The sequence below is a fragment of the Oncorhynchus nerka genome, linkage group LG28 (assembly GCF_034236695.1).
Source record: "Oncorhynchus nerka isolate Pitt River linkage group LG28, Oner_Uvic_2.0, whole genome shotgun sequence".
Lineage (NCBI taxonomy): Eukaryota > Metazoa > Chordata > Actinopteri > Salmoniformes > Salmonidae > Oncorhynchus > Oncorhynchus nerka.
The window spans coordinates 15,951,011-15,978,197 of record NC_088423.1 but is presented as its reverse complement, the minus strand read 5'-3'; the positions used below and the strand labels follow the sequence as shown (position 1 = coordinate 15,978,197).

General features: G+C 41.9%; 2 protein-coding genes and 1 non-coding gene across 9 annotated transcripts in view; 2 read left to right on the top strand and 1 right to left on the bottom strand.

The window, feature by feature from the left end:
* Positions 1-1,285: 1,285 nt before the first annotated feature.
* On the top strand, positions 1,286-1,367 carry trnal-uag (transfer RNA leucine (anticodon UAG)). The gene has a single exon. It is a non-coding gene; the product is annotated as a tRNA-Leu (tRNA).
* Positions 1,368-1,608: 241 nt separating this feature from the next.
* Positions 1,609-4,340, bottom strand: tha1 (threonine aldolase 1). Its single transcript, XM_029640002.2, has 7 exons — positions 3,861-4,340; positions 3,454-3,537; positions 3,171-3,259; positions 2,890-3,075; positions 2,625-2,762; positions 2,305-2,497; positions 1,609-2,196 (listed from the first exon to the last, which is right to left on the bottom strand). The coding sequence occupies exons 1-7, from the start codon at positions 4,138-4,140 to the stop codon at positions 1,889-1,891; spliced, it is 1,278 nt and encodes a 425-aa protein (XP_029495862.2). The 5' UTR covers positions 4,141-4,340; the 3' UTR covers positions 1,609-1,888.
* A 36-nt stretch (positions 4,341-4,376) lies between these two features.
* LOC115112928 (myocardin-related transcription factor A-like) overlaps positions 4,377-27,187 on the top strand; it is a 99,141-nt gene continuing 76,330 nt past the window's right edge. For 6 of the 7 annotated variants that reach the window (XR_010461657.1, XM_029640000.2, XM_029639998.2 and 3 more), the window contains exons 1-4: positions 4,377-4,496; positions 4,933-4,984; positions 5,423-5,490; positions 18,958-19,143. Coding sequence is in view for 6 of the 7 variants with exons in the window: in XM_029640000.2 (XP_029495860.2) it covers positions 19,020-19,143 (124 nt within the window). In the remaining variant the exon portion in view is untranslated. Of the gene's footprint in view, positions 4,497-4,744; positions 4,985-5,422; positions 5,491-18,957; positions 19,144-27,187 lie in introns of those variants that run through there. The other variant, XM_065012658.1, reaches the window with a different exon arrangement.

The window sequence follows — 27,187 nt, the reverse complement described above, 5'->3', positions numbered from 1 at the left end:
TTTGATTAATTCAATGGTAATTCATTGACGTGAAGTGTCAATGTTCATTCATGTGTCAATGTTCAGTCAATGTTTGTTTCTCTTTGCTTATTTAAGCTGTTCTTGCCATAATATGGACTTGGTCTTTTACCAAATAGGGCTATCTTCTGTACACCATCCCTACCTTGTCACAACACAACTGATTGGCTCAAACGCATTAAGAAGGAAAGAAATTCCACAAATGAACTTTTAACAAGGCACACCTGTTAATTGAAATGCATTCCAGGTGACTACCTCATGAAGCTGGTTGAGAGAATGCCAAGAGTGTGCAAAGCTATCATCAAGGCAAAGGGTGGCTACCTTGAAGAATCTAAAATATATTTTGATTTGTTTTTTGGTTACTACATGATTCCATATATGTTATTTCATAGTTTTGATGTCTTCACTATTATTCTACAATGTAGAAATAGTAAAAAAAAAAAAAAAACCTTGAATAAGTAGGTGTGTCAACTCTTGACTGGTACTGTATATATTTAACAAACAAACAAATACAGTATGACCCTCACACCAAATACAGAATATGCCCCACCACATTTGATATGCTGCATTGGTGGAGGATGCCCTGGCGTTCTGCAACGTTCACCACATTGTCCTGAATGCCTAGACATGACAATTTAAGCCTCTCCAGGGAACAAACCCAACGCGGTCGGCGGCGTGGGTCCGGATGCCAGAACGTCCCCCGAGCCTGAGCGAGCAGGTCGGGTCTTAGCGGCAGCTGCTATGGGTTCCCGGAGAGGAGGGACAACAGAAGGCTGAACTATGGTCGTCTCGGCTAGTTATGGGGCGATCATGAGCAGCCAGTGGCCCTTAAAACGGACCCTGTCTAGCGTAGCTGTGATCAGGGGAATGGTGGGAACGCATAAAGTGTTGTTGCCGGCGAATCGTGAGCAAGGGCTTCCAAACCCAGAGAGTGCATGGCGAACTGCCCTGAGCTCCAGCACATTGATGTGCTTGCCACTCCATGGGGGCTCCTGCGTCCGCTCACTGCCATGCCTCTGAACACTGTCTCGGTGCACACTAGCTCCCTGCAGTGGAATCTGTTCATTATTACTCCCTTCAACAGGAAGGAGTGTGAGTACCATTTCAACACGTCCTCACATACGCATTTGTCACCGATAGCGGACGATGTCTCGGTCGTTTCCAATAGAAACTCTCGTTTATTGTCTTACTTTTGAACTAATGATTATGGTCTGTTTATAACTATGCTGTATTCAAATTCCCTTTTGTTTGCATGATAAATTATGAGGGTAGCGTGGCCGAGTGGTCTAAGGCGCTGGATTTAGGCTCCAGTCATTTCGATGGCGTGGGTTCGAATCCCACCGCTGCCAGAATATTTTAATGATGTTTTTTCTTTCTCAACCAGGTCGAACAATGTATTACGAGTTATATGCTTTTGGTAATCCAGGTCAACTACAAAATATGTGAAAAGTGTCTGGACTGTTGCATAGACTGGTGATAGTAGTACATGACGCACCCATTTCGTGGAAGAACAGCCATGACAAAGACCTGTAGTGACATCTTATGGCGTTTCATAGTCATTACATTTCAATGAGAACACTCGAGGGCAGCTGCTTGTTGACAATCCCATATTTTATTAGTTTCTTAGTTAGAAAGACTTACCTCTAAGAAATACGTCTGTATAAGAAACATATTCCCAAAATAAAGTATAGTACTTGTATTTAAATCCATGAAAAGCTGTTATGATTAATATACATATTATTCATAAAATAATCAAAATTAAAAATCAACTCTTCGCAAAGTGCTTCAAGTGAATCCCTCTAAATGAGAGATTAATGATCAGGGGCCCAACCAGCAGCTCGCCATGTTGGGGTTAAATCTATGCGAGGCTTCATTGAGCCCTGAGCCTCTGCTGAGAGTGTTGCCTGGCCACAAACTGCAGCTTTTGGATGGCCAGCTGAGTGTCCTCCAGTGAGATGCCCAGATGCCAGACGGCCCTGACAGAGTCTCCAATGTGGGGGAACATGAGTACCCGTACCCCCTGCCCCATAGCGGCCTGCTCGCCTTCCCCCACCGCAGCCATCAGAGCACAGAACTCTGTTGGGGTCAACGAGGCGTCCCGCAGACGAAACCGCAGGATGTTGGTTTCTACAGCAGCCATGTCGACCTCGTAGAGAGGAGGGTCACACTCCAACAGAGCTACACACATACACAGAGGTTGTGACAGAGTGTTCAAGAATATATGATGAAATAGAAACGTCCACGTGTGTGTCTTGCAGGTGTACATTTGTGTGTTTGTGTGCCCACCCTGTGCGAAGGTCCTGGCATGACGGTGGTCTTCCTCCAGCCTGTTGATCATGTCCCCCAATGCCAGCTTGCCAGCGGCTGCCAGAATTCCCACCTGGCGCAGCCCTCCGCCTAGGGCTTTACGACAACGCACCGCCCTGGAAATGAAGTCCTGAGGGCCAGCCAGCATGGTGCCCACTGGAGCACCCAGACCCTGCAACACACAGGATCATACGCAGGATCACACAGCAGGTAACACATAGCAGGTAACACACAGTGTCTATCTCACAAATACATAATTCCAGCTGATGGTGTGTGCGTGTGTGTATATGTGTTCTGACCTTGGACAGGCAGACGCTGACGGTGTGTGTGTTTTGTAGGATTGTAGATGGGGCGACTTTCTGGGCAATGGCTGCATTCATCATTCTTGCTCCGTCCATGTGTACAGCCAGACCATATCTGTCTGCTAGCGCCTTTACCTGAGGGAGAGACACACAACAAAGCAGAGTTACAACACCATACCTTTCTGCAAGACTCTCGAGCACTCACCTGAGGGATACACACACACACACACACACACACACACACACACACACACACACACACCTCCTGCAGGAAGGGTAGGGGCAGCACGCGGCCTCCCTGTATGTTGTGTGTGTTCTCCACACACACCAGGCGTGAGCGGGGGTAGTGGGCGTCGGGGTAACCATGGCGAATCTTGGACTCCAGCTGATCCAGGTCAAAGGTCCCGTCAGGTAGATTGGTCACCGTGGTGGAGTGGACACCAGCCAGCTGACACACACATTACAGTCACGTGTTTTTAGTGTGCACTTTAAGTTTATGTGTGCAGTGGCTGTGTGTGTGTAATCTGTGCGTGTTCACTGTACCTGAGCACTCCCTCCCTGCTCGTAGATGTGGAGGTGTGACAGATCTCCAACGATCATCTCGTCTCCTCTCTCCCTGCAGTGCACCATTACTGGACAACACATAAACACACCCAAAAAGTATTACACAATTACTACTATGTTGATCCACCTTCTGCACAGCCATGTAGAAAGATCAGCTGTAAACCCATTGCAGATCCAGTCTCTTCTCACCAACACAACTGAACACACACACAGACAGATACACACACACGCACACAAACACACAGCTAGTTATTTCTCTCACCTGCTATGAGGTTTGCCATGGTTCCAGATGGGACATAGAGAGCTGCCTCCATCCCAAACACCTCTGCAGCCATCTTCTGGAGCTCTGTACATGCCCACCCAAATTTGCCAAATTAAATCAGGTTCATAAAAATGGAAAGGATGCATCATAAAAGAATACAAACAGGTCCAAGTCAGTGCAATCAGATCACAGTACCACACTAATGAATTATGCAGTGTGTGCACCCTATGCACTTCACTACAAAATGCTTATTACACTGTTTTACATACTTTTATTAATCGGCCAGAACTTTGATCGGTGAAAGATAAGTATAAAATAATCAGGTCATAATGATGAGCACCTTCTACAAATCAGTTAAGCAACTCCATATGCTTGCCAAAACTCATACATCATCTAATTTCTCTGACCATTTACTGTTGGATCTTCCCCGAATACATCGTCCCCAACCTCGGCCTCTGCCATGGCCTGACGCATGGCCGCTCCAGGCTTGGTCACCGTGTCGCTACGGAGGTCCACTGTCCGGGCAGAGGATGCCCCGGACAGGGAAGGGTCGACTGGTTTAGCGACCTCGTAGTAGAGTCGAGAGGGTCCTCGTCCAAGCCTCACGCGATGTTTTGGTGAGATGACACTCCGGTTTACACACTGCAACAAGGCACGGGCCGGAATCTTTAACGTTTTTAAAAACATGTTTTCTGTCGTTTTGAGCACCGCAGAAAACCAGTTCACTCATCCATTGTTTTAGCTGTGAACTTTGGATCGTTGTATTCGACAATCATTGATTCGATCTCCCGTGGCTGCCAGGCCAGAGTAATGGAAAAAGATCAGAAATATCCCAGAAGGTGGCGCCACAGAACATGTATTTTACTACACCAGCCCACAACACAGAAAGAGTTCATTGCCATGATCCAACCCTGGGTTTAATGTCTATGAATTCAACTTCTCTTCATGCAAAAACAATGCCAGAAAGCAAATACATGTATGCCATACATTAATCTATAGTATTCCCCAAGCAGTTAACATCTCATCCAGTCGTGTGGTTAGATGTGAGTATATGTTTGATACTTTTTTGTTGTAATATAGCTTTGATACTTCAAGTTGTTGCTAACTATAAGGAATTACGGATGTGCATTTCTAGCTGAGAAGAGGGTTTTCCGGTCAAAGTTTCCTTTGTGAGTCGAAGTGGTGCACCACTAAAGCCAAAGCCGTGTAACCGCGTTAACAACATTAATAACTAAAATTATAAGTAGCTAACAAGAACACGCATTCATTTAAATAATACATTCACGACATAGAGAAAGATACCTTGCAATTTGGTTGAAAGCCACAGGCTCCACCGCGTGACTAGACTGACAGGTAGCTGCTAGCATCAGATGCTAAGCTAACTATTTATTGTAGCTAACTGTCTGGAGCGGGGGAAGTGGACTCGTCTAGCTATCTTTACTGTCGATATATTCACATAAAACCATTTTCTGTTTGCAGCTGTGGAAGTATTGGATTTCGTTATTCAATAGTTCTGCGTTGGACCATTCAGGTGAGCTCCCACTGCGTAACTAACTAGCTAGTTTGCTAGATAGCTAACGTTAGCTATTGTATTGTTGTCAAAGGGTATTGTGTAACATTAGCTACGTTATTTGCTAGCTAGCTGCCACATGAGCCGATGACAGCTGTCGTGACATCCGTGGTTAGCGCAATAGCTAACTGTGGATTTGGTTATCTAATCATAGACATTGCCCTTGATACCGACGTTTTAACTAAGTTATCAGGCCATCATGTTGCACCATACATCTACATACACACATACATAAATAGCTAGATAGCTGACCAGGTCCGTGTAATAATAGTTTGTATTCATGTCATGAATGATGATCTGCATCAAGATGGGGATGGAACAAATTATTGACGAAGAGTAGGCCTAACTGTAGCAATGTGCTTGGACTAAAGACACTCTCTTTCCCTTCCTCTCCTTCAGCACTCATCCCAACTGTGTGCTGAAATGGAAAAACCCTCTCATTTGTTTTCAAGTATTTAGAGGAACAGGTAAGCTCACATTTCATGTTAAACATCCAGTCCCATCACTAATTTCCTGTTGTCATAACAGAGCTTAGCTGGATATCTATTTACCTTCCATTGAATGTAACTTATAGATATAGCTATAATACATCACTGCATTTCTCCTGAGACAAACTGGTGACAGATGACGGTTGCTAACAGTCAGTGTTCCTATTCATTAGTAGCTGTTTTGCACTTCTAAGATGCAAAACCCACATTCCAGCCAGGTGGGAGGCATGCCTGCTGTGTTACTTTGTGAACGTGATGAGCACAGATCTGCACAGAGTAGTGTAGGCGTGCAGTTGGAGGAATGCCAGAGAACCGTCCCTTTCCAATGCCATTATGTTAGCACAATGCACTACATGTTTCAACAATAACCCTCATACAGGAGAGATGCTGGCAATGCCAAAACAACCATCAGAGATCCAGATCATATATCTTTTTGTGATGATGTATAATACGAAAACCTGATATTGATGTTTGGGTGTCAAGGATTGTGATCAACAACGTGGTGACATTGCGTTCACCTCCAAAACTTGACTATGTTCTGATAGTACATTGTACATGACATTATGCCACCTATTGAATTGATTGTGATGTGTTCTATTGTGACTACATACCATATCTTGCATTGTAACATTATTCAAGTTCTACTGCTGCACTATGACCTCATCCACACTCAAGAATGTTGAGTTCTTGACTTACATTGTGATGCATTGTGACATTTATTGTGTTTTGCTGCATTATGACATCATCCACCAAATGTTTAGTTCTTAGTTTACATTGTGAAGTATTTCTTTGACACACCGTCTTAGCCTATTTGAGTTCTACTCAGTGGTGTAAATTACTTAAGTAAAAATACTTTAAAGTACTACTTAAGTATATTTTTGGGTATCTGCACTTAACTTTACTATTTATATTTTGGACTACTTTTACTTCACTACATTCCTATAGAAAATATTGTACTTTTTTTCTCCATACATCCGAGTCTGGCGGACTCAAGAAACACATATGCATCTTTTGTAAATAATGTCAGTGTTTGAGTGTGCCTCTGCCTATCTGTAAATTTTAAAAATAAGAAAATGGTGCTGTCTGCTTTGCTTAATATAAGGGATTTTTAAAAATGTATTTACTTTTACTTCTGCTTTTGATACTTAAGTATTTTTAAAGCCAAATAATTTTAGACTTTTACTGGGTGACTAACTTACCTTAATAGAAAGTAATTCAAGTATCTATACTTTTACTCAAGTATGATAATTGGGTACTTTTTCCTCCACTGGTTCTACTTCTGCATAGGGCTGGGAATTGCCAGGGACCTCACAAAACAATATTATCATGACACTTAGGTGCTGCTGTGATATGTATTGCAATTCTCACTTCTATATGCATTGAGATTCAATACAGTGATTCTATTGCAGTTCTATGGTCCAAACATATTGCTCACCATATGTCTACTGCAGAGAGACGAGAGAGCCATGAGAAAACGAGTTTTGATCACTCATGGAAATAAAAGTGCTGAAAAAAATGTCTCTCTATTTAAAAAATTGATGCAGAACAAGCTATGAAGGAAAAATACTGGAGTTTCAGTGCAGGTACAGTCAACTAGCACAAAGATGATATTGTCAAAACTATACGATATATCGGCAAATAATAATATAGTTAAAAATAATTCCAGTTCGCTGCAGCTAGCGACTGGAACAAGCTGCAAAAAACACTCAAACTGGACAGTTTTATCTCCATCTCTTCATTCAAAGACTCAATCATGGACACTCTTACTGACAGTTGTGGCTGCTTTGTGTGATGATTGTTGTCTCTACCTTCTTGCCTTCGTGCAGTTGTCTGTACCCAATAATGTTTGTACTATGTTGTACTGCTGCCATGTTGTTCTCATGTGGTGTTGATACCATGCTGTGTTGTCGTGTTGCCGCCATGCGATGTTGTTGTTTTAGGTCTCTTTATGTAGTGGTGTCTCTCTCTTGTCGTGATGGGTTTTGTCCTATATTTTTATTTTTAATCCCAGCCCCTGTCCCTGCAGGAGACCTTTTGCCTTTTTTACTACTGCATTGTGACATCACCCCATGCTTTGAAAACGTGGCCTACAATATGAGTCTTTCAATGGACTGTCTTTCTCTCCCACATGTCACTAAAGGGTTAAATGTAATTCTCTCTAAGTTGACCTGTTTCACTGACTTTTTGAAGCTGTTTCTGCTAGTCAAAGATCTCATTCATGATAGCCTCAATTAGATCAGTGAGGGAACCACGGGGTGAGGCAGTCGCTGATGAGATGAGGTCATTGGTGGGGGTGGGGGGTCTACAGTTATGCAATAGGAGATTGGATGATTCGATCAGACCCGCAATAGCATTTGCTGTAATAAACCATAATAAAGGTCCATTACGTTTTGTTGTGGTAAATTGGGTGGAAATGCCTCATGATGTGAGGTCTGAAGGACGAAACAGAGTGTTTCACCGTGGAAACCCTGTTGAGATTGACCAGAAAAGGTTTTTCGGTTGGGGTGTGTTGTCTGACTGGAGACTACTTCCTCCGGCTGCTGGAACATTCAGAAGACAGAAATCCTCTCTGGCCATGTGAGTGTTGTGGTTTTTCCCGAGCCAATGCCAGGAAACTGCTCCTTATGGTCACATCAACAATCATCTCAAATCAAATTTTATTGGTCACATACACATTTTTAGCAAATGCTATTGCGGGTGTAGTGAAATGCGTGCTTCTACATCTGCATTGTTTGGGGTTTTAGGCGGGGTTTCTGTATAGCACTTTTTGACATCGGCTGATGTAAAAAGAGCTTTATAAATACATTTGATTCCCAGTTCAAACAGTGCAGTAGTATCTAATAATTCACACATCTAAAAGTAAAATAATGGAATTAAGAAATATATACAGTGGGGCTAAAAAGTATTGTCAGCCACCAATTGTGCAAGTTCTACACTTAAAAAGATGAGAGGCCTGTAATTTTCATCATAGGTACACTTCAACTATGACAGACAAAATGAGAAAAGAAATCCAGAAAATCACATTGTAGGATTTTTTATGAATTTATTTGCAAATTGAGAGTGATTAGATGAATTGCAATTAATTGCAAAGTCCCTCTTTGCCATGTAAATTAACTGAATCCCGCAAAAACATTTCCACTGCATTTCAGCCCTGCCACAAAAGGACCAGCTGACATCATGTCAGTGATTCTCTCAACACAGGTGTGAGTGTTGATGAGGACAAGGCTGGAGATCACTCTGTCATGCTGATTGAGTTCGAATAACAGACTAGAAGCTTCAAAAGGAGGGTGGTGCTTGGAATCATTGTTCTTCCTCTGTCAGCCATGGTTACCTTCAAGGAAACTCATGCCGTCATCATTGCTTTGCACAAAAAGGGCTTCACAGGCAAGGATATTGCTGCCAGTAAGATTTCACCTAAATCAACCATTTATCGGATCATCAAGAAGTTCAAGGAGAGCGGTTCAATTGTTGTGAAGAAGGCTTCAGGGTGCCCAATAAAGTCCAGCAAGCACCAGGACCATCTCCTAAAATTGGTTCAGCTGCGGGATCGGGGCACCACCAGGACAGAGCTTGCTCAGGAATGGCAGCAGGCAGGTGTGAGTGCATCTGCACACACAGTGAGGCGAAGACTTTTGGAGGATGGCCTGGTGTCAAGAAGGGCAGCAAAGAAGCCACTTCTCTCCAGGCTAAACATCAGGGACAGACTGATATTTTGCAAAAGGTACAGGGATTGGACTGCTGAGGACTGGGGTAAAGTAATTTTCTCTGATGAATCCCCTTTCCGATTGTTAGGGGCATCTGGAAAAAGCTTGTCCGGAGAAGACAAGGTGAGCGCTACCATCAGTCCTGTGTCATGCCAACAGTAAAGCATCCTGAGACCATTCATGTGTGTGGTTGCTTCTCAGCCAAGGGAGTGGGCTCACTCACAATTTTGCCTAAGAACACAGCCATGAATAAAGAATGGTACCAACACATCCTCCGAGAGCAACTTCTCCCAACCATCCAGGAACAGTTTGGTGACGAACAATGTCTTTTCCAGCATGATGGAGCACCTTGCCATAAGACAAAAGGGATAACTAAGTGGCTCGGGGAACAAAACAATGATATTTTGGGTCCATGGCCAGAACTCCCCAGACCTTAAACCCATTGAGAACTTGTGGTCAATCCTCAAGAGGTGGGTGGACAAACAAAACCCCACAAATTCTGACAAACTCTGAGGCAGCACACTTTGTGAAAATTAATATTTTGTCATTTTCAAAACTTTTGACCACGACATGTATACGGTTGATATCGGAAGTTTACATACAGCTTAGCCAAAGACATTTAAACTCAGTTTTTCACAATTCCTGACATTTAATCCTAGTAAAAATGCCCTGTCTTAGGTCAGTTAGGATCACCACTTTATATTGAGAATGTGAAATGTCAGAATAATAGTAGTAAGAGTGATTTATTTCAGTTTTTATTTCTTTCATCACATTGCCAGTGGGTCAGAAGTTTACATACACTCAATTAGTATTTGGTAGCATTTCCTTTTAAATTGTTTAACTTGGGTCAAATGTTTCGGGTAGCCTTCCACAAGCTTCCCACAATAAGTTGGATGAATTTTGGCCCATTCCTCCTGACAGCTGGTGTAACGGAGTCAGGTTTGTAGGCCTCCTTGCTCGCACAAGATTTTTCAGTTCTGCCCATAAATATTCTGTAGGATTGAGAACAGGGCTTTGTGATGGCCACCTCAATACCTTGACTTTGTTGTCCTTAAGCCATTTTGCCACAACTTTGGAAGTATGCTTGGGGTCATTGTCCATTTGGAAGACCCATTTGCGACTAAGCTTTAACTTCCTGACTGATGTCTTGAGATGTTGCTTAAAAATATCCACATAATTTTCCCCTCTTCATGATGCCATCTATTTTGTGAAGTGCACCAGTCCCTCCTGCAGCAGAGCACCCCCATAACATGATGCTGCCACCCCCGTGCTTCACGGTTGGGATGGTGTTCTTTGGCTTGCCAGCCTTCCCCTTTTTCCTCCAAATATAACAATGGTCATTATGGCCAAACAGTTCTATTTTTGTTTCATCAGTTCAGAGGACATTTCTCCAAAAAGTATGATCTTTGTCCCCATGTTTAGTTACGAACAGTAGTCTGTTTTTTTTATGGCGGTTTTGGAGCAGTGGCTTTTTCCTTGCTGCGCGGCCTTTCAGGTTATGTTGATATAGGACTTGTTTTACTGTGGATATAAATACTTTTGTACCCGTTTCCTCCAGCATCTTCAAGGTTCTTTGCTGTTGTTCTGGGATTGATTTGCACTTTTCGCACCAAAGTACATTCATCTCTAGAAGACTAGAGATGCGTCTCCTTCCTGAGAGGTATGACGGCTGCGTCGTCCCATGGTGTTTATACTTGCGTACTATTGTTTGTTCAGATGAACGTGGTACCATTTAGGCGTTTGGAAATTACTCCCAAGGATGAACCAGACTTGTGGAGGTCTACAATTTTTTTTCTGAGGTCTTGGCTGATTTCTTTTGATGTTCCCATGATGTCAAGCAAAGAGGCACTAAGTTTGAAAGTAGGCCTTGAAATACATCCACAGGTACACCTCCAATTGACTGAAATGATGTCAATTAGCCTATCAGAAGCTTCTAAAGCCATAACATCATTTTCTGGAATTGTCTAAGCTGTTTAAAGGCACAGTCAACTTAGTGTATGTAAACTTCTGACCTACTGGAATTGTGATACAGTGAATAATCTGTCTGTAAACAATTTTGGGAAAAATTACTTGTGTCATGCATAAAGTAGATGTCCTAACCGACTTGCCAAAACTATCGTTTGTTAACTGGAGATTTGTGGAGTGGTTGAAAAACAAGTTTTATTGGCTCCAACCTAAGTGTATGTAAACTTCTGATTTCAACTGTACATATGAAATGAGTAAAACAGTATGTAAAGCGTTCTGGACATACAAAAATTAAATACTGCAAGGTTGCTAAGGAGCTAGAAGTAGAGCTGCAATGTCTGTCGGCGTGATCTTTTCAGCTTGTGCTGTATGCTGCCACACCCAGACAGACATGGGGAGATGGGCATTGAGGGAGACTGAGACAGATAGTAGGTTGAGCCTTGATTGAGCAAGACAACCCCCCTCAAAAAAAATCTCACCAATAACCTGAGGTGAACACAGAGATGGAGAGAGTGAAAATGAGTAAGTGTGTGTGAGTGAGAGGGAGGGAGGGAGAGAGAGCTCCTCAGACAACACAACCTCATTGACAGGCTAGGGCCTGCTTTGTTCTAGTGGCATTTCTTGCTGCAGTCCACGGGTAGAAAACACACTCATGAAAACAAACAGAATCGACCCTGCAGTGTTATCATTTAGTCTTTATGTAAACCATTCAGAGGTCAGTGTTTCTGCTCAGATGTTTTTCAGCAGAGGTAAGGGGGGGTCTGATGTTGTAACATGTCTTTTTGATCTTGAAAGCACTTTTCCACAGGAACATTTTAAAAACAAATGTTTAGTTTTAGTGCGCCGCTGCCTTAGGTATTCCATGTCAATTCAGCAACCCATGACTAACTGTGTTGCTTTAATGGAGGACTGGCTTGAATTGTGAGGATGACCACTCAATTTATTTTGTCATGAGCAAAAGCTATTGTTTATTTTAGTATTTATTTATTTTTAACCCAAGTTGAGAAGATAATATTTTGATCCACGCGGGGCTCCCGAGTTGTGAAGGGGTCTAAGGCACTGCAGCTCAGTGCAAGAGGCATCACTACAGACCCTGGTTCGATTCCAGCCTGTATCACAACCAGACGTATTTGGGAGTTCCATAAGGCAACATACAATTGGCCCACCGTCGTTAGGGTTTGGCCCGGGGTAGGCTGACCCATCACATAGAATGAAGAAGCAATATGCTATGCCGCAGCTCCATCCTGCTTGTCAGACATAGAGAGATTGAGGGTGGCTTTTGATAATTTTACTGGATTCCTCATGTCTTATTGTTAGGAAGAATTATAGTCCAAATCAGATGTTCTGTACTATATTTATTTCATATTATATGAATCCTATAAATTAAAATGGCCAATTTTGGCACAATAAATTATCTTAATTTCTCAGATTAAATAATTGAACAAAATGTTTAAGGAATCCTAATCTTATCTGTTTGTAACTACAACTTTTTTGGCAAAATCTGAGATGGGGGGTGTAAATCCTCTCTTGTGCTTTTTGAGGTCCAATGACCCTAAAGGGCAGGTATTCCCAAACTACGCCCAATGCCGTCAGGGATACGCCAAATAAAAATGTGATTCACCTTGACATTTTCTAACGGTCCATTTACATTTTCGTTCGGGGCTATACATTTGGGTAATTTTTTTTCTTGCCTGAGTAGCCTCGTTTTACTGCCAAAATAAAACCATCTAGTATTGCGTGAAATAACACCACAATGTCAAATACATGTAGCCTAGTCAAATAATGAACATCCGATCACATGAACCGTTACTCTCTCGCGGGAATTCCACTAACGGTCCATTACTCAATGTTTTAAAACAGTAAGGCCCGCGTCCATAGAGACACATACCAGCTCTACTGGTAGTACTGCTACTACCAGCAGTACGACACCTGCACCTGTCGACGACACAAGTTGTTCTGCTTCCACGAGCACATCCAATGCTAGCATCAGTAATTCTACATTTGTTGTTAGCCCAGCTAGTATGGACACTGACAGTTGTGAATCTAATGCAGCCAAAGAGCTCCTGCCCCCGTACCCGGGAAAGCACCGAACAACAGACAGGGACGTTGGACCATCGAAGAGGCGCTAATATGATGAACTACATTGATTTGTGGTTCACTTACATTGGGAGTAGTGCCTTTCCTCAACCACAGTATGTTTATGTGTGAAAGTACTATCTCACAACTCAATGAAACCTTCACTTTTGCGCAGACATTTAGAAACTAAACATGCCAATTTGAAAAATAAGCCACAGGATATTTTTGAGCGAGAATTAAGATGACTTTCGAGTAGTAAGACATGTATATAAGCAACGGATACCATTAATAAGAAGGGGCTAGAAGCGTCTTACATGGTGAGCTTCCGAGTGGCTAGGACAGGCAAGCCCCATACTAATGTGCAGGACTTAATTCTTCCTGCTGCCGCGGATATGGCTGGGACAATGCTGGGGGAAAATGTCCAAAAAACTATACAGACAATTTCTTCATCAAACACACTGTTTCACAACGCATCAGTGACATGGCTGGAGATGTTAAGAAACAATTACTGCTTCGCATACATGCCAGTGAATGAAGTGCGTTATAGCTGGATGACTCAACAGACGTGGCGGACCTGGCACATGTCTGTTACGTTTATGGGGGGTCAATTAAGGAAGACATCCTCTTCTGCAAACCATTGGAAACCAGGACAACAGGAGAGGATATGTTTCAAGTACTGGACAGCTTTGTGACATCAAATGGACTTTAGTGGTTAAGATGGGGTGGTATCTGTACTGATGGCGCAAAAGCCATGACAGCGCATGCGAGCAGTTGCTCCCGACACCACTTGTGTACACTGCAGCATCCACCGAGAGGCTTTTGCTGCCAAGGGAATGCCTGACCGCTTGAAAGACGTTTTGGACACTACAGTGAAAATGGTTAACTTTGTTAAAGCAAGACTCCTGAAGTCTCGTGTATTTTCTGTACTATACAATGATATGGGCAGCGACCATGTAACGCTTTTACAACATACAGAAGTGCGCTGGTTATCAAGGGGCAAAGTATTGACACATTTTTTTTCTTATTGAGAGAAGAGCTTAAAGTTTTATTTACTGAGCATTTTCACTTGTCTGATCGCTTACATGATGATGAGTTTCTCACACGACTGGCCTATCTTGGTGATGTTTTTTCTCGCCTGAATGATCTGAATCTAGGATTACCGCGACTCTCCGCAACTATATTCAACGTGCGGAACAAAATTGAGGCTATGATTAAGAAGTTAGAGCTCTTCTCTGTCTGCATTAACAAGGACAACACACAGCTCTTTCCATCATTGTATGATATTTTTGTGTGCAAATGAACTCAAGCTTACGGACAATGTAAAATGTGATATAGCGAAGCAGCTGTGTGTGTGTTGGGTGCGCAATTACGCAGGTACTTTCCTGAAACGGATGACACAAACAACTGGATTCGTTATCCCTTTCATGCCCTGCCTCCAGTACACTTACCGATATCTGAACAAGAGAGCCTCATCGAAATTGCAACAAGCGGTTCTGTGAAAATGTTATTTAATCAGAAGCCACTGCCAGATTTCTGGATCCTGCGTTTGCAAATCTCGCTGTTAAGACACTGATGCCCTTTGCAACCACGTACCTATGTGAGAGTGGATTCTTAGCCCTCACTAGCATGAAAACTAAATACAGGCACAGAATGTGTTTGGATAATGATTTAAGACTGAGACTCTCCAATACAGCCCAACATTGCAGAGTTATGTGCTTCCTTTCAAGCACACCCTTCTCATTAACCTGTGGTGAGGTATTCACAATTTTCAATGAACAAAAAAGGTTTTATGTAAGATGGTTAAATAAAGAACAAAATTATGGATTACTATTATTTGTGCCCTGGTCCTATAAGAGCTCATTGTAACTTCCCACAAACCGGGTTGTGACAAACTCACACTAATTCTTGTACTTAATGTGTGTGTGTGTGTGTGTGTGTGTGGCAGGCTTACAATGATGTAAAAATAAAATTAAAAAAACATTTGAGAGTGTGCTGACCCTGGTGCTAGAGGGGGTACGCAGCTGGAGGTTGAATGTTTGAAGGGGTACGGGACTATAAAAAGTTTGGGAACCACTGCAATAGGGGAACGACCCTAAATGATAGACTGCGCTGAAGTCAACCATAACTTCAACAAGTGTCAGAGGTCAAGGGAAATGCAAGATGCTAATTCCTCATGATGATTGACTTTATAATCCTTAGCCTGCAGCCATGCATTCTTAAATTGGGTGTTCTTTCTGTGTCTGAGAATTGCACAAGTGTTCTGGGTTCTACCTCTCAGCCCTGAGTAACAGATAGATGTAGCTTACTCCCCTATCGACCCTAACCCTCCGCCAAAGTCTTTACAGATCTGGTCATGATGGGGGAGGGTGGGCAAAATTGGTCTTGGACAGCCACATATTTTAGTCCTACCCCAGGTTAAATACACACCTCGTAAAAGTAAGTGGTCTAAATGTAAATCCAATATTAAGCTAAACGATATCATAACCGCCATCGATAAAAGACAGTACTGTGCAGCTGTCTTCATCGACCTGGCCAAGGCGTTCGACTCTCAATCACCGTATTCTTATCGGCAGACTCAACAGCCTTGGTTTCTCAAATGACTGCCTCGCCTGATTCACCAACTACTTCTCAGACAGAGTTCAGTGTGTCAAATCGGAGGGCCTATTGTCCGGACCTCTGGCAGACTATGGGGTGCCACAAGGTTCAATTCTCGGGCCGACTCTCTTCTCTCTATACATCAATGATGTTGCTCTTGCTGCGGGTGGTTCCCTGATCCACCTCTACGCAGACAACACCATTCTGTATACATATGGCCCTTCTTTGGACACTGTGTTAACAAACCTCCAGACGAGCTTCAACGCCATACAACACTCCTTCCGTGGCCTCCAATGCTCTTAAACACTAGTAACACGAAATGCATGCTCCTTAACTGATCGCTGCCCACACCCACCCGCCCGACAAGCATCACTAGTTTGGACAGTTCTGACTAAGAAAATGTGGGCATCTACAAATACCTAGGTGTCTGGCTAGACTGTAAACTCTCCTTCCAGACTCATATTAAGCATCTCCAATCCAACATTAAATCATGAATCGGCTTCCTATTTCTCAACAAAGCCTCCTTCACTCATGCTGCCAAACATACCCTCGTAAATTATTGGAGGACTAAAAAAAGCCGATACCGATTAATCGGACGATTTAAAAAAATTAAATAACTAAACTTTTTATTTTATTTTTATAATTTGTAATAATGATATTTACAAAAATACTGAATGAACACTTATTTTAACTTAATATAATACATAATACATCAATAAAATCAATTTAGCCTGAAATAAATAATGAAACATGTTCAATTTTGTTTTAATAATGCAAAAACAAAGTGTTGGAATAAGAAAGTAAAAGTGCAGTATGTGCCATGTAAGAAAGCTAACATTTAAGTTCCTTGCTCAGAACATGAGAACATATGAAAGCTGGTGGTTCCTTTTAACATAAGTCTTCAATATTCCCAGGTAAGAAGTTTTAGGTTGAAGTTATTATAGGACTATTCCTCTCTTTACCATTTGTATTTCATATACCTTTGGATGTTCTTATAGGCACTTTAGTATTGCCAGTGTAACAGTATAGCTTCCGTCCCTCTCCTCGGTCCTCCTACCTGGGCTCAAACCAGGAACACAACGACAACAGCCACCCTCGAAGCAGCGTTACCCATCTCTCCACAAAAGCCGCGGCCCTTGCAGAGCAAGGGGAACAACCACTCCAAGTCTCAGAGCGAGTGACGTTTGAAACGCTATTAGCACGCACCCCGCTAACTAGTTTCACATCGGTTACACGAGCCTAATCTCGGGAGTTGATAGGCTTGAAGTCATAAACAGCTGCTGGCAAACGCATGAAAGTGCTGTTTGAATGAATGCTTACGAGCATGCTGCTGCCTACCATCGCTCAGTCAGACTGCTCTATCAAATCATAGACTTAGTTATAACATGATAACACACAGAAATACGAGCCTTCGGTCATTAATATAGTAAAATCCGGAAACTATCATCTCGAAAACAGGACTTTTATTCTTTCAGTGAAATACAGAACCGTTCCGTGTTTTATCTAACGGGTGGCGTCCATAAGTCTAAATATTCCTGTTACATTGCACAACCTTCAATGTTATGTCATAATTACATACATTCTGGCAAATTAGGCGGCCCAAACTGTTGCATATACACTGACTCTGCGTGCAATGAAAGCAAGAGAATTGACACAATTTCACCTGGTTATATTTCTTTTAGCTAAATATGCAGGTTTAAAAATACATACTTCTGTGTATTGATTTTAAGAAAGGGATTGATGTTTATGGCTAGGTATACATTGAAGCAACGATACACACCGCATCGATTATATGCAACGCAGGACACGCTAGATAACTACACATGGTTGATAATATTACTAGTTTAACTAGTGATTATGATTGTTTGATTGTTTTTTTATAAGATAAGTTTAATGCTAGCTAGCAACTTACCTTGGCTTTCTGCATTCGTGTAACAGGCAGTCTCCTCGTGGAGTGCAATGAGAGGCAGGTGGTTAGAGCGTTGGACTAGTTAACTGTTAGGTTGCAAGATTGAATCCCCTGAGCTGACAAGGTAAAAATCTGTCGTTCTGCCCCTGAACGAGGCAGTTAACCCACCGTTCCTAGGCCGTCATTGAAAATAAGAATGTGTTCTTAACTGGCTTGCCTAGTTAAATAAAGATTAAATAATGGTGTAATTTTTTTTTTTAAATGGGTCAAATCGGTGTCCAAAAATACTGATTTCCGATTGTTATGAAAACTTGAAATCTTCAGATTAATCGGTCGACCTTTACTACCCACCACTGTGACCTGTATGCTTTCGTCAGCTGGCCCTCGCTACATATCCGTCGCCACTGGCTCCAGGTCATCTAGAAGTCTTTGCTAGGTAAAGCTCCGCCTTATCTCAGCTCACGGGTCACCATAACAACACCCACCCGTAGCACACGCTCCAGCAGGTATATTTCACTAGTCATCCCCAAAGCCAACACCTCCTCCTTTTTCTGCCTTTCCTTCCAGTTCTCTGCTGCCAATGACTGGAACGAATTGCAAAAATCACTGAAGTTGGAGACTTATCTCCCTCACTAACTTTAAGCATCAGCTATCTGAGCAGCTTACCGATCGCTGCAGCTCTAAATAGCCCATCCAATCTACCTACCTCATCCACATATTGTTTTTATTTACATTTTTGCTCTTTTGCACACCAGTATTTCTACTTGCACATCTATCACTCCGGTGTTCATTTGCTAAGTTGTTATTACTTTGCTACTATTGCCTCTTTATTTCCTTACCTCTCGCCATTTGCACACACTGTATTTGGACTTTTTCTATTGTGTTATTGACTACGTTTGTTTATTCCACGTGTAACTCTGTCGTTTGTGTTGTTTTTGTCCTACTGCTTTCCTTTATCTTGGCCAGATCGCAGTTGTAAATGTGAACTTGTTCTCAACTGGCCTACCTGGTTAAATAAAGGTGAAAAAAAAGCTGATAAGCTTAATCAAGTATTCTGGTGCCGGGGTGGAACAAAAGCCTGCATACCCTGCAGTTTCTTGGACCAGAGTTCCCCACCTCGTTGAAATTATATTTTCTGCGTAGGACCATTTACAAACCTAACCAACCTCCTTTTAAATTCTGTTTTATTTCTCACAGGTCTCTCTGTCACCCTGGCAACGCTGGAGCCACAGGATGGGAAGGAGCCAAATACCGGCATCATGGTTGTTGCTGTAGCACCCGGCTCCGCACCTAGCCCGCGGAGCGAAGCAGTGACTAATGAGCTTCAGGAGATGACTCTTCAGCCCGCCTCCAACGACATGCCTGTGCGGGACAGGAAGAATGGTGAGTTGGTGTCCCAGGGAAAACGTTCCCTATACCCCTATACAATTCTCTTCTTTCATCAACTATCAGACATACCGTATCAAGCATACCATCAAACAAATTCAGAATTTATTCCTTAATTTTCCTTCGTTCACTGCCCTATGTGTTGAACTATGCAATGCACTGCCCTCCTGTTTAAATTTCCATTAATTACATTTCCATTCAGAGGTGGGGGAAAGAAAAATGTCACTTTTCAATGTAAACACACCAGTACATTTGCATATGTAAAAGGAACAGATTACATACAGTTAACTGCCAAAATAAATACAAATAGGGCGTTGGGCCATCACGAGCCGCCATAACAGCTTCAATGCGCCTTGGAATAGATTCTACAAGTGTCTGGTACTCTATTGGAGGGATGCGAAACCATTGTTCCATGAGAAATTACATAAATTGGTGTTTTGTGGTGGTGGAAAATGATGTCAGGCGCTGCTCCAGATATTCCAGATTTTCAATCGGGTTGAGATTTGGTGACTGAGACACACACACCCACCCTTTAAACCCCCTATGTACCTTTGAGACTCCTCTTTCAAAGTCACTGAGTTCTCTTCTTCTAACCATGGTAGCCATAATAATGGGAAACTGGGCATTTTCCTACATGACCCTAAGCATGATGGGATGTTAATTGATTAATTAATTCCTGAACCACACCTGTATGGATGCACCTGCTTTCAGTATATGTCGTAACCCTCATTTACTTTTTTCCTTTGTTTTGGCAGTTACTTGTAAGTGTTGAGGTGGGCAAAAACTGTTCATGAAAAGCAGAAGTTCAGTATGAGGTGTTTCTGTACGTCTCTCCCAGCCATGTACCAGTGGACAGCTTACATCTCCACAGGAGAGGGTTTAGCGAGATGGAGATTAGCTCATTGCTGATACTGAGACTGGTAGTGTTCATGATGATGGAGTTGCTGCATTTGATTCGTTATCTGCTACTGTTGTTATTGTGACTAGGTCCCTAGATTGTAAGGGGAGTAAAAGAGACAGCCTCGCTAACATTCTTCTATCAGTCCATTACATCGATCTAGTCTACCATCTTATTGCTCTCTGAACGGCAGTTATGACCCACCACATCAATGAAACCTTATTTACTTTATGGGCCCTGGTCAAAAGTAGTACACAACATTTGGGATGCAACCTCCAATCTAGTCTGACAATCTTGATGCCCTGTGCACGGCAGCTATGAGGTTGGTGCGCTCTCTCTTCCAAGTAGAGTTTTGCAATCTCTCATTCCACGTGTAAAACCAAGCTCATGCTGTTCTCAAGGTTATGAAATGTTGACCCTGAGGACCTGCATATTTGCTCTATATATTGAGCCCAAATTGAGCTTGTTTCTCAATTTAAGTACCTGGGTGTCTGGATTGAAGACAGGTTATACATTGTAACGCATATAGAACATCTGACTAAGAAGCTAATATCCAAGATAGTTTTTGTTTATATAGAAATAAATCGTGCCTCAGTATTGAAAATAGGTGAGAGATTATTCAAACAAGCTTCTCCCTGTATTGAATTTAGGTGATATTGTTTACATGCATATGGCAACCTCTGTTTTAAACCCTTGGACACAGTCTACCATTCAGCAATGCGTTTTATCACAGGGGACAATTTTAGGACTCATTGTTGTCTGTATAAAAATGTGGGATGTACCTCTGTCTTTAAGAAGAGAGCTGCTTTCTCTATTTATGTATTTACAATCAATCTTACAGAAACTCCCTTCATATTTAACTTTATTAATTAAATTAAGAATCATAAGTTACCAAACCCGTTCTCATGAATGGATAACACTAGAGATTAGACGCCGATACCGATTATTGGAGGACAAAAAAGGAGATGCCGATTTAATTGGACGATTTAAAAAAATAATAATAATATTTGTAATAACACTTATTTTAACTTAATATAATACATCAATAAAATCAATTTGGCCTGAAATAAATAATGAAACATGTTCAATTTTGTTTTAATAATGCAAAAACAAAGTGTTGGAGAAGAAAGTAAAAGTGCAATATGTGCCATGTAAGAAAGCTAACGTTTCAGTTTTCATGAGAACATATGAAAACTGGTGGTTCCTTTTAACATAAGTCTTCAATATTCCCAGGCAAGAAGTTTTAGGTTGAAGTTATTATAGGAATTATAGGACTATTCCTCTCTATACCATTTGTATTTCATATACCTTTGGATGTTCTTATAGGCACTTTAGTATTGCCAGTGTAACAGTATAGCTTCCTTACCTCTCCTCGCTCCTACCTGGGCTCGAACCAGGAACACAACGACAACAACAACCCTCGAAGCAGCGTTACCCATGCAGAGCAAGGGGAACAACTACTCCAAGTCTCAGAGCGAGTGACGTTTGAAACGGTATTAGTGCGCACCTCACTAACTAGCTAGCCATTTCACATCACATCGTTACACCAGCCTAATCTCGGGAGCTGATAAGGCTTGAAGTCATAAACAGCAGCGCTGCTGGCAAAATGCACGAAAGTGCTGTTTGAATGAATGCTTACGAGCCTGCTGCTGCCTACCATCGCTCAGTCATACTGCTCTATCAAATATCAAATCATATACTTAATTATAACATAATAACACACAGAAATACGAGCCTTAGGTCATTAATGTGGTCAAATCCGGAAACTATCATTTCGAAAACAAGACGTTTATTCTTTCAGTGAAATACGGAACTGTTCTGTATTTTATCTAACAGGTGGCATTCATCAGTTCAAATATTCCTGTTACATTGCACAACCTTCAATGTATGTCATAATTACGTAAAATTCTGGCAAATTAGTTCGCAATGAGCCAGGCGGCCCAAACTGTTGCTTGTACCCTGACTCTGCGTGCAATGAACGCAAGAGAAGTGACACCATTTCACCTGGTTAATATTGCCTGCTAACCTGGATTTCTTTTAGCTAAATATGCAGGTTTAAAAATATATACTTCTGTGTATTGATTTTAAGAAAGGCATTGGTGTTTATGGTTAGGTACATGTTGGAGCAACGACAGTCCTTTTTCGCGAATGCGTATTGCATTGATTATATGCAGCGCAGGACACGCTAGATAAACTAGTAATATCATCAACCATGTGTAGTTATAACTAGTGATTATGATTAAGTTTAATGCTAGCTAGCAACTTACCTGGGCTTTTTACTGCATTCGCGTAACAGGCAGGCTCCTCGTGAGGCAGGTGTTAGAGCGTTGGACGAGTTAACTGTAAGGTTGCAAGATTGGATCCCCAGCTCTGACAAGGTAAAAATCTGTCGTTCTGCCCCTGAACAAGCCAGTTAATCCACCATTCCTAGGCTGTCATTGAAAATAAGAATGTGTTCTTAACTGACTTAGTTAAATATAGATTTTAAAAAGGTGTAAAAAAAAAAAAATATCTGCAAATCAGCGTCCAAAATTCCCTATTTCCGATTGTTATGAAAACTTGAAATCGGCCCTAATTAATCGTCCATTCCTCTACTAGAGATCCCTTCAGTCTCCACAGATCTGGGAATATCTTCATTTTGTTTTTTGCCCCCAATTTATGGAACAGAGTTCACTGCAGTTACATGTGCTGGTGCCACTCAGGCAGTTTAAATGATTGATTGAGGACCTCTATGTAGTTGAATGTAATTGCTATTGTTATTGTGTGCTGAATTACATTTTTCTATACACATATACCAGTGAAAAGTTTGGAGACACCTACTATTCAAGGGGTTTTCTTTATTTTATGATCTACATTGTAGAATAATGGAGAAGACCTCAACAAAATGAAATAAAAATATGGAATCACTGTTAAATATATTTTATATTTGAGATTCTTCAAAGTAGCCACCCTTTGCCTTGATGACAGCTTTGCACACTCTTTTGACTGGTACTGTATGTGTTTTATTATTCCGTTTTTATTGTAAAGTATACAAGGCTCTCTTGTAAAATAGATTTTTAATCTCAATGTGACTCCCTGTTTAAATCAAAAACGTAGTACTTTGCTTTATAGAGGAGAGGAGGGCTGAGGAAGATTTATTGTAAATATTTACGTTTTGTGTGGGCTTAGCACTCGGCACACTGTGTGTGGGCCTAGATGTCAGAGAAGCAAAGGAGGAAAGACTGAAAGAAAAGAGCAAATGTTGCTTTACTTTAACACTTTTCTTTTTGATCGTATGGCCCTGAAGGAGAAAGGTGATAGCTTGTTTTCTGCTCGCGTTAGGTGCTTTGTTTAGAACAGTGTTTTTCCGTGAATTGCGTTTTGGCACGTTTGAAAAATACTTTTTCTATTAATGTCTTTATTACAGGTGTTGCTCACTCGGCTTTAGCCTTGTCACTGTATGATGATATGCTTGCTATTGTTGCATGTTTCTTTTAAGCTCTTAATGAAAAATGTCCTGTCTTAGTATGCATGCATATAGTGGAAGAGACAAATATCTCCAAAATAATCCCAATAGGTTTCTATGGGCTTATTTTGGGCATAAACTGTCTTCTTTCCTTGGGATAACTCCCATTGTTAGGGCGGAAACATAAGCATCTCGTCATTATATACAGATAGTTTTTTCTGTTGGTCACATTTTACTGTTAGGAGAAAATGTAACTGTTTGTTGACCGGTTAAGAAGGGTCAGTTAGTTGGCAGCAAAATGTACCAACATTTGCATCCCTATTTCTAATGTACTAGAACTTGGTGGAGAGAGTGGGAGAACGGGGTGTAATAATGGAGAGTAGGGGAGAACGGTGTAATAACAGGGAGTAGGGAGAACAGGGTGTACTAATGGAGAGTAGGGGAGAACTGTGTAATAACAGGGAGTAGGGAGAACAGGGTGTACTAATGGAGAGTAGGGGAGAATGGTGTAATAACAGGGAGTAGGGAGAACAGGGTGTACTAATGGAGAGTAGGGGAGAATGGTGTAATAACAGGGAGTAGGGAGAACAGGGTGTAATAATGGAGAGTAGGGGAGAATGGTGTAATAACAGAGAGTAGGGAGAACAGGGTGTAATAATGGAGAGTAGGGCTGGTCCGTTGTTTGATTGGTCTAAATGTCTAACCTTATTTTTCCATATATAGACAGAATATATTTGAATAAAATCAACTACATATGCATTGAGCTTGTTTAATGCTTTAAGCACACCATGGGATCCATAGGTCTACAGCTCGATGGTGGTAATACAAGGCTACTTATACAAAGTCTACTAATGATCACGATATTACTTATTTTTATAATGATGATCATAATAATAATTGTAATAATAATAATCAGAAGGAGAAGGGCATAGGAGCGAGAGATGCGTGCATATTATGTGTGACAAACGGGTGCTGAATCTGAAATTGTTTTAGCCAATATTTTGCCGTTGCATGAGGCTTGCTGCTCACGGAATCAGTAGGCCATTAAACAAACACTCAAACAGGAAACAGAAGCACGCTCTGACTTATTTCTGTGTATATATATACAGTGTATTCAAAGTATTCAGACCCCTTGATTTGTTCCACATTTTGTTACATTACAGCCTTCTTCTAAAATGGATTAAATAATTTTTTCCATCACTCTACACACAAAGCAAAAAGTTTTTTTTGTAATGCATTTTCACAAATGTATACATGTATATAAAAAAACACATCACATTTACATAAGTTTTCAGACCCTTAGTATTTTGTTGAAGCACCTTTGGCAGCGATTACAGCCTCGAGTCTTCTTGGGTATGACGCTACGAGCTTGACACACCTGTATTTGGGAAGTTTCTCCCATTCTTCTCTGCAGATTATCTCAAGATCTGTCAGGTTGGATGAGGAGCTGGACAGCTATTTTCAGGTCTCCAGAGATGTTCGATCGGGTTCAAGTCCGGGCTCTGGCAGGGCCACTCAAGGATATTCAGAGACTTGTCCTGAAGCCACTGCTGCGTTGTTTTGGCTGTGTGCTTAGGGTTGATGTCCTGTTGGAAGGTGAACCTTCACCCCAGTCTGAGGTCCTGAGCACTCTGGAGCAGGGTTTCATCAAGGATCTCTTTGTACGTTGCTCCGTTCACCTTTGCCTCGATCCTGATTAGTCTCCCAGTTCCTGCCGCTGAAAAACATCCCCACAGCATGATGCTGCCACCAACATGCTTCACCGTAGGGATGGTGCCAGGTTTCCTCCAGATGTGACGCTTGGAATTCAGGCCATAGAGTTAAATCTTGGTTTCATCAGACCAGAGAATCTTGTTTTTAATGGTCTGAGTCCTTTAGGTGCCTTTTGGCAAACTCCAACCTGGCTGACATGTGCCTTTTTACTGAGGAGTGGCTTCCGTCTGGCCACTCTACCATAAAGGCCTGATTTGGTGGAGTGCTGCAGAGATGGTTGGCCTCTTGGAAAGTTCTCCCATCTCCACAGAGGAACTCTAGAGCTCTGTGAAAATGACCATTGGGTTCTTGATCACTTCCCTGACCAAGGCCCTTCTCCCCTGATTGCTCAATTTGGCCGGGCGGCCAGCTCTAGGAAGAGTCTTGGTGGTTCCAAACTTCTTCCATTTAAGAATTATGGAGGTCACGGTGTTCTTGGGCACCTTCAATGCTGCCGACATTTTTTGGTACCCTTCCCCAGATCTGTGCCTGGACACAATCCTGTCTCGGAGCTTTATGGAAATTCCTTCGACCTCATGGCTTGGTTTTTGGTCTGACATGCACTGTCAACTGTGGGACCTTATATAGACAGGTGTGTGCCTTTCCAAACCATGTCAATCAATTGACTTTACCGCAGGTGGACTCCAATCAAGTTGTAAAAACATCTCACGGATCAATTTCGAGTCTCATAGCAAAGGGTCTGAATACTTATATAAAATGTGTTTTTAAATTATTTGCAAACATTTCTAAAAACCTGTTTTTGCTTTGTCATTATGGGTTATTGTGTGTAGATTGAGGATTTTTATTTATTTAATCAATTATAGAATAAGCCTGTAACCTAATGTCTAAAAACCTGCTTTCGCTTTGTCATTATTTTGTATAATGTGTAGATTGAGGAAATTGTTTTTAATTCATTTTAGAACAAGTTTGTAACGTAATAAAATGTGGAAAATGGTAATGGGTCTGAATAGTTTCCGAATGCACTGTATATCGAGGATTTTTAAAGCCAGGCACATTTTAACAGTTAGGCTATTGATTATAGAGCTAATTAAGTTGGGGTTTCCTCATTTTCTTAGGCAATTAAGCTAAGGCAAGGGCTGTTTCCTCGTCTCTGCTGCTGCTGCCTCCACCGCATTGTTGCCTCCCTGCACCTGCCCGCTCGTCCAGCATGACTACTCTGGACGGTTCTGACTTAGAATATGTGGACAACTACAAATACCTAGGTGTCTGGCTACACTGTAAACTCTCCTTTCATACTCCCATTAAGCATCTCCAATCCAAAATTAAATCTAGAATCGGCTTCCTATTTCACAACTAAGCAACCTTCACTCATGCTGCCAAACATACCCTAGTAAAACTGACCATCCTACCGATCCTCGACTTCGGCGATGTCATCTATAAAATAGCCTCCAACACTCTACTCAACAAATTGGATGCAGTCTATCACAGTGCCATCCGTTTTGTCACCAAAGCCCCATATATTACCCACCACTGCAACCTGTACGCTCTCGTTGGCTGGCCTTCGCTTCATACTCGTCACCAAACCCACTGGCTCCTGGTCATCTACAAGTCTCTGCTAGGTAAAGCCCCGCCTTAGCTCAGCTCACTGGTCACCACCACCAACCCACCCATAGCACACGCTCCAGCAGGTATATCTCACTGGTCACCCCCAAAGCCAATTCCTACTTTGGCCGCCTTTCCTTCCACTTCTCTGCTGCCAATGACTGGAACGAACTACAAAAATCACTGAAGCTGGAGACTCATATCTCCCTCACTAGCTTTAAGCATCAGCTGTCAGAACAGCTCACAGAGCACTGCACCTGTACATAGCCCATCCAACTACCTCATCCCCATACTGTATTTATTTATTTATTTATCTTGCTCCTTTGCACCCCAGTATCTCTATTTGCACATTCATCTTCTATACATCTACCATTCCAGTGTCT

Coding starts and splice junctions, on each gene's coding strand:
- tha1 (XM_029640002.2), bottom strand. CDS start 4,140: ATGTTTTTAAAAACGTTAAAGATTCCGGCCCGTGCCTTGTTGCAGTGT. Junction 3,076..3,170: donor AGCAGGGAGGGAGTGCTCAG/GTACAGTGAACA, acceptor TGTGTGTGTCAG/CTGGCTGGTGTCCACTCCAC. Junction 2,498..2,624: donor TCAGCGTCTGCCTGTCCAAG/GTCAGAACACAT, acceptor TGTGTGTTGCAG/GGTCTGGGTGCTCCAGTGGG.